At 60.1% G+C, this 7,243-nt stretch overlaps 1 protein-coding gene across 1 annotated transcript in view; it reads right to left on the reverse strand.

Moving 5' to 3' along the window:
* ZNF646 (zinc finger protein 646) overlaps positions 1-7,198 on the reverse strand; it is a 9,375-nt gene extending 2,177 nt beyond the window's left edge. The window contains 2 exon segments of the mRNA XM_008685328.2: positions 1-5,099; positions 7,074-7,198. The exon segment at positions 1-5,099 is cut by the window's left edge and continues 5 nt beyond it. Of these exon segments, the coding sequence (XP_008683550.2) occupies positions 1-5,017 (5,017 nt within the window). The 5' untranslated portion in view covers positions 5,018-5,099; positions 7,074-7,198.
* Between the last annotated feature and the right edge of the window lie 45 nt (positions 7,199-7,243).

Here is a 7,243-nt window from a genome sequence, read left to right on the forward strand (position 1 = left end):
GGCGGTAGGACCGCCCACACTGGGCACAGCGGAAGGGCCGTTCCTCGTCTTCAGCCACTGTGGACTTTACTCCTTGGCCCCCGTTAGCTCTCCCCGCATTCTCTCCTGGGGCCCTGGGGGGTTCTGATGGGGACTTCTGGATTTCCCCTCGGTCAGGGGTATCCACTTCATCCTCCACAACCCCACCTTCAGGACCCGTGGCCTCCTGTATCTGGGGTGGCATCTGACCGAGGCCACTGGCATGAGTGTGCAGGTGGCTGGCCAGTTCATGACGGGACTGAAAGGTGTCACCACAGTCAGGGCAGGCAAAGGTCTGGGCGGCTATGTGGTTGTGGCTGTGGCTCTTAGTGGCCACAGGATTCGAGAACTCCTTGGAGCAGAGCAGGCAATGGTGGGGGTCTGTCTTGGGGGTGCTGTGGTGGTTCAAAGGGCCTTCCGACTGGCAGTAGGTCTTGCCACAACGGCTGCAGGAAAAGGGAGGAGTCTCTGGCTGGAGCGGAGGTCGGCTGTCTCCATTGTCCCAGCTATCCATGGGACTCAGACTAGGACCATTGGGCTGGGTGTTGCCAAGATGGCAAGGACTCTTGGGGATACTGTTCTCTGACTCATCTTCTGGCTTGGTCAGCACATGACTCCGAGAAACCCAATCTCCCCCATGATTCACTGGTCCCCCATCTCCTTGCCTCCCTTCTGTATTCCCCGTGTCCCCGGATCCCAGCCCTGTGGGTTCTGAATCTGCTGCCTTGATGGGGCTCTGACTTTGCTCCCCTAGCCTCCTGGCTCCATCCTCCAGCTGGCGAACTGACTCAGGACCCCCCGCTCTGTCCTCTAGTCCCTGGTCATCGGCCAGGTTCCCCTCACTGCCCTCTGTGCCCCTCTGACCACTTTTGGTCTCCTCTTCATGCTCCCGCAAGTGCTGCTCCAGGGATCCCCGGCCAGGGAAACCCCGGCCGCACAGGGCGCAGCGCACGGCTGCCCGCCGGGAGAGGCCTGCTCGCCGCCTCCGGCTCTCGGAGTGCAGCCTCTGGTGGTCCTTCAGGGCCATGCTGTTGGAGTAGGTCTTGGGGCAGGTGGGGCAGCTGTACTGGCCCGTCTCGTGGCTGCGCCGGTGGTTCAGGAGGCTGCCGGCGTGGCGGTAGGTCCGCCCACACTGCCCACACCTGAAGGGCCGATCTTCCCGAGGAAGCTTCCGGGCGCCCCCGCCCCGCTCGGCATGCACCCGCTGGTGGCTGGCCAGCTGCTTCCGCAGGCGAAAGGCCTTCCCGCACTCGCCGCAGCGGAAACGCCGGGGATCCGCATGGATGCGCCGGTGGTTCTTGAGGGACATGAGGTTTGAGAAGCCTTTGGAGCAGGCCTGGCAGCCGAAGTGGCCGGTCTGGTGGCTCTGCCGGTGATTGATGAGGCTGCCGGCATGCTTGTACGAGCGGCCACACACCTCGCAGCTGAAGGGCCGCTCAGAGCTGGCCTCGGTCTGGCAGCTCTTCTCCGCGGTCTCCAGCCGCGGCCCCACCTCCTCCCCCTTCGCGGTGCCCTCCTCCCACTCCTCCTCTTTCACCCTTGCCACCTCCTCCAAGGGCTCCACTTTAAGTTCTTCCTGGAGCTTTCCCACGTCTGCGGGCCCCAGCCCTTCTTCTGTCCCGTTCTGAGGCTCTCCGCCGCCTGCGGCCTCTGGGGCGGGCCCCACCTGGGGCTCAGAGCCTTTGCAGCGTGGGTGGTTTCGCAGGTGATTACGGTAGGCAGCCAGGTTGGGGTAGCAGCGGGAGCAGACAGGACAGGTGAAGTCTCCGGTCTGGTGGATCTTGCGGTGGTTCACCAGGCTGCCCCCATGGCGATAGGTCTTGCCACACTGGTTGCAGCGGAAGGGGCGGGGTTGGGCCTCCGGCGGACTCTCCTCACCCAGCATGCAGAGGCTGTCTACAACCATGGCACCTGCTCCCTCTCCAGACTTTGTGTCCCCACCGTCCCCAGAGAGAGAGGTCCCCGTGCCCTCAAAGACACGGTCACCCCCTGCAACCCCTCCCAGGGCGTCACCTGACTCTCCTGAGTGGCTGGGAGCTTTGTCTGTGGTGTTCCCGGAGTTCTGACTTTGGTGGTGACGCTCCAAGCTCCCTAGGTCGTCATAGGTCTGACCGCAGCAGCCACAGATGTGCCCATAACCAGCTCCATCCAGGGCCTCCACCTCCCGCTGCAGCTGATTCAACAGCTCTGCTTCCGAGAGCTGCAGGGGAGGGCTCCGGGTGGAGGCCGCCCCTGCGGCTCCCTCCTCTTCCCCCTCCTCCTCCGAGCCCTCCGTCAGGCCGGAGGAGTCATGGGCCTGGCGCCGGTGCAGCCTGTAGCCAGCCCGTCCCGGGAAGATCATGCCACAGAGGCAGCAGAGGAAAGGCTGTGCCGGGGCTGCCTCCCCGGGCCCGTGGTTCTGGAAGTGGCTGCGCAGGGCAGGCAGAGAGTCAAACTCCTTCGGGCAGAGGGAGCACTGGTAGATGCCCGGTGGGTGGCAGGGCCTGTGGCTCAGCAGCCCAGTGGCATGAGGGAAAGAATGTCCACAGTCAGAACACGTGTGGGAGACCTCAGCCTGCCAGCCAGTGACAGCGTCGGGAGAGTGGCGAGGGAAGCCGGGCTGGGCAGTGGCTGGTTTCTGGTCCTCATCCACCCCAGTGAGACCATCACAGAAGCGAGTCCCATCGCTTTCCCCATCGCCTGGGATGTCCAAGTTGTCTAGGAAACAGGCCTCCTTCCTTTCCAGTCCTTCCTCAGTACCCCTGCTCTCTCTGTCACCCTGGGTTTGGGCCTTGGCCTGCTCAAGCCCACATCTGTCCCTTTCAGCTTCAGCCTGCAAACGGCTCCCATCACTCTCCAAGTTGCGTTCGGCTCCATTAGGACCTCCCCCTGAAGGGTCGTGCGGACAGTCCTGGCCCTCGTTGTTTTCCACCAGCTCCTGGGCCCAGCTCCCACCCGACGGGAGCTTGGCTTCTCCCCCACCGCCAGCACTGCTAGCCCGCCTCCGGTGCTGCCTGCGCCACCGCCCGCTGTGGCGTCGCAAATGGTTCTTCATGGCGGCCATGGTGTGGAAGTGCTTGGCGCAGGCCCCACAGCTGAAGTCCCCCGTCTGGTGGGTCTGCCTGTGGTTGATGAGGCTGCCTGAGTGGCGATAGCTCTTTCCACAATCTTGGCAGGCAAATGCCCGAGGCGGGGACACCCTGGTCTCCGGTCTGCTGTCTTCCCCTTGCCCGTGGGTCCGCCTGTGACGTTTAAGGCTCTCGGGGTCTTCAAAGAGCATCCCGCACATGCTACAGATCTGTGCTGCTGTCCTACTTGCTGCTGGGGGGACATCAGCAGCCCCTTCGCCATGTCTGCACCCCTGCCCCTGGTCTGTATGTGGGGCTGCCTCTGCTTCCACGTGGTCGGGAGGGAGCTCTACCTTGAGGTGGCTGGCGGGACCCTCAGCCCCTGGGCCTGCGCTGCGGCGAGCAGCTTTGCAATGTACCCGCACGTGGTTACGCAGGGCCATGAGGTTGGGGTACTTGCGGGGACAGAGTGAGCACTGGTACTCTCCTGTCCGGTGGCTGTGGCGGTGGTTCACCAGACTCCCCCGGTGGCGGTAAGCCCGACCACACTCATCGCACTTATAGGGGCGGTGGTCCAGGGTAGCGGTGGGGACCTCTTCCTCTTTGTGGGTGGCATCAGCCACGGGCAGGGAAGCTGGTGGCACTGATGGCTGCCCATCCTCCCCAGCCCCTTGCCGGGGTCTGTGATGAGCCCGCACGTGGTTTTTGAGGGCAGCTGCATTGAACAGCTGCTTGGAACAGATGGAGCAGGGGTAGACCCCTGTCTGGTGGCTCTTGCGATGGTTGATGAGGCTCCCAGCGTGGCGGTAAGTACGGCCGCAGTCCCCACAGCGGAAAGGCCGGTACTCCTCCAGGCCACCGTCCTCCAGCTCCCCAGAGGTGCTGAGCTCCCCGGAGCAGTTCAGCATCTGTGTAGTCGGGAGCTGGTCCTGGCTGCTCTCATCCGTGTGCCCGTTGGTGGTGGGCATCCCTTTCTCTTCCCACAGCTGTTCCTGCCTTTCACCCTCATGGGACTGTTGGTGGTCCAGCAGCTCTCGGGGGAGCCGGAAGGCACGGGGACAGTGGGGACACTGGTAAGGCTGATATTGGGCATGGAGTCGGGAGTGGTTCTTCAGAGCCATGAGGTTGGAGAACTCCTTGAAGCAGATGGCACAAGGGTAGATGCCCAGGGTGTGGCTCTGGCGGTGGTTGGTGAGGCTCCCGGCATGCTTGTAAGTCTTGCCACATTGACTGCACTTGTACCGCCGTTCCTCCTCCACAGGAGGTGACTGAGTGGACTCCTGGCCCCCTGTGAAATTCACTACTGATTCAGCCAAATACTGTTCCAAATTACTAAGGAGGCTGCTGGCTGGGGTGGGGAGCGGGGTGGCTCTGGCAGAATTGGTAGTGGGCCCCCAGCCCTCTGCACCCTCCTCAGAATCTGGCTGGCTTTCCCAGCCTTCTCTTTTTCTGGTGGGTAGATCTTCCCAGGTGCTCAGAGCTGCCCTAGGGTCAGGCCCAGACTCACAGCCAGATGTCTCTTCGGCATGTTTTTTCTGGCTCGTCCAGCTTTCCCCAGGGCTGAGCCTCTGGTCCCTAGAGTCAGAAGATGTTTCCCCCCGCAGGCGTGGAATGACTTCCTTGGAGCGGGGAGGCCTGCGCCTACGGCGGCCCTCAGGAGCATGAGTCCTCATGTGGCTCTTGAGGGCCACGGGATTGGTGAAGTCCTTGCCACAGGTGGTACAGGGGAAAAGGCCAGTCTCGTGGGTCCGACGGTGGTTGACCAAGCTCCCTGGGTGACGGTAGCCCCGCCCACACTGCTGACAGCGGTAGGGCCGAGGGATGCTGTCTGCCTCCTCCCTGTCCTGCTTGGCAGATGGATGGAGCAGCTCGCGGTGCCGGGACAGTTCCGGGAGACTAGGAAAGTGGCGCTGACAGTCGGAGCAGCTGAGTGAGGGGGGCGTGTCCTCCATGGGGCAGTGTGGCAGAGACCTGGAGGTTCAGGAAGACCAGGCAGGTGGCAGCAGCATCTTCCTCTGGTGGTGGGACCAAGTCCTAGGAAGAGGGGGTGGTGGTCAGAAGGAAGGCCTGAGTTAACTTTGCCTCTTGGCTCTGTAAGCAACAAGCTCATCAGAGGTCACAGAGATGTTCCCCAAGTAGTAATACCCAGGGACCTGCTTGTTGCTAAATCTAATCTGAAAGCACCCATCATTTAAGGCCTCGCTGCATACAAGCTCCCCAAATATGGAAGCTCCCCTAGGCCTAACTCATCCCTAGAGATATAGATAAGGGAACTAAACTAGAGGAATGCAACCTATCTCTGATCACAGACCTACCTACCTCTACTCAACAGACCAGATCCAAAAAAATCTGCTGTCTCTAACCCTCTCCTCTGTATAATTCTGAAACAACCAACCAACCTATCTCCTGTGACCTCTTAAAAAGAAACCTGAACCTTTTCTAGGACCTTCAATGTGAGAAGTTCAATCCTTTCTCCTTGACCCCTCAGCTAAACAGAGTAGCCTAGAGACACTGAAAAACAGCCTTTTTCTCCCGTTGACAGCTGAGGACCTCAGAGGTAGGGTTAGAGCCTTCTTCAGAGAAAGGACTGGCTTGTTCCCCCACCTCCCCTATTCCTTTCAGGGTCACAAGGTCTCTTCTAAAAGACTCTCTTGGCCACTTCCTTCACCTACTTCCCCTGAACCATTATCTTGTCAATCTTGGAAATTCCAACTCGTTTCTGGTTGTTCTTCACCCCCTACCTTTTTCTTTCTTACATCTCCTCACTATACCTTTCTCATTTTTTCTCCTGTCTCCTCTTAAAATATTTATGATGGCATCGACGCATGCTAAGTGGGCATTACCATGTGCGGGGCACTGTGCTAAGTAAAGAATATTCGTTGTGTCACTGAATCCTCGAAACACACTGCAGCGCCTGTTACCCCAGTTTACACAGGAGCAAACCCAATGACTCGGGCAATCTTCTTTCCGAAGCCCTCACTCTCTCCATAGCAGACCCCTATGCCTCCTCCATCACCTTGGCCTTCGCTGACTTTGATTCTTCACTCCCATGGGACCTCTATCCATATAACTCCTATCTGCGGATCTAAACCCCCTCACTGAACCTGCTCCCCGACTTCTCGCCTCACAAAGCCCCTTCGCTCGACCCCCTTCTCCTGATCAACCACCAACCAGGTCTTCTCGCCTCACTCATCTCCTCGACCAATTTCCTCTCAGGACCCCTACCTCGCTCGGGTGGCCCCTTTTCGTTCCCGCCGCGGGTGAGTCCGTTGGGGACCGCGAACGGGAGCGCGCCTGCGCACTGGGACCCTCACCCTAACTGCAGCCGCGCGCCCCAAGGGGTGGCTGTGGGGGGCTCTCGCGCTCCCACACACGCACACTTCGCCAGGGCTCCTGGGAGGCGGGAAGGGAGGGAAAGAAGGAAAGGAGAAAAGGGAGAAGGAAAGAGGTAGAGGAGAGAGGGCGCAGCTGGCCGGAGCCAGAATCTACCCCCAGCTCCGCGGACACTTCCTATTGTTACTAGGAAACAGGAAGTGTCCTAGCCGCAAAAGGTTCCCCTCTAAACCTCTGCCTCCAGAACGCTTCCTGTGCCGCCTCCAAGCAGCAGTTCTACACAGACACACTTCCGGGGCTAAGGGAAAGGTAGCCGAAAGCGACTCTGACCCCGCCCAGGAGGGTCAAAGAGCGGCGTTGTTTTGCACTAGTCTTAGCCACACTTCCGGCAAGAGCTGCAAAAATTGTTCCGGTGCATACTGGCTGAAAGCAGAAGAGGAAAAAAAGCGTTCTGCTGCTCTGGCCTCGGTACTTTAGCGACACCTTTCGTGGGGCTCCCTGAAAAGCTTCCCAAGACAGATGGAGGGAGTTTCATTCACTCCTTGCTACGGAGGGAAATGTGGTGGAATATAAGCGGATTTGGGTACTACAAAGCTTGCCATGGCCCTTCTTCTGTCCCCCCGCCTTCCAGTTCTTGGTGATCTGGCCCCAAGCTGCCAATAGCCCAGTATATACCGTTAACCTGTCTGGCGTCCCCTGTCATTAGCACCCACAGAGAACCCTTGCAAGATGTTTCTCCTCCACCTTCGCCTGCATTGCTCGGGTAAACTTTGCCTTCCTCCCCTGCCGGCAAAGCTCCCGCCCACTTCCGCTTGTCGGCCCCGCCTACCCCCTCCCCCCCCCCC

This window comes from Ursus maritimus, unplaced genomic scaffold, assembly GCF_017311325.1.
Source record: "Ursus maritimus isolate PB19 unplaced genomic scaffold, ASM1731132v1 scaffold_2, whole genome shotgun sequence".
NCBI lineage: Eukaryota > Metazoa > Chordata > Mammalia > Carnivora > Ursidae > Ursus > Ursus maritimus.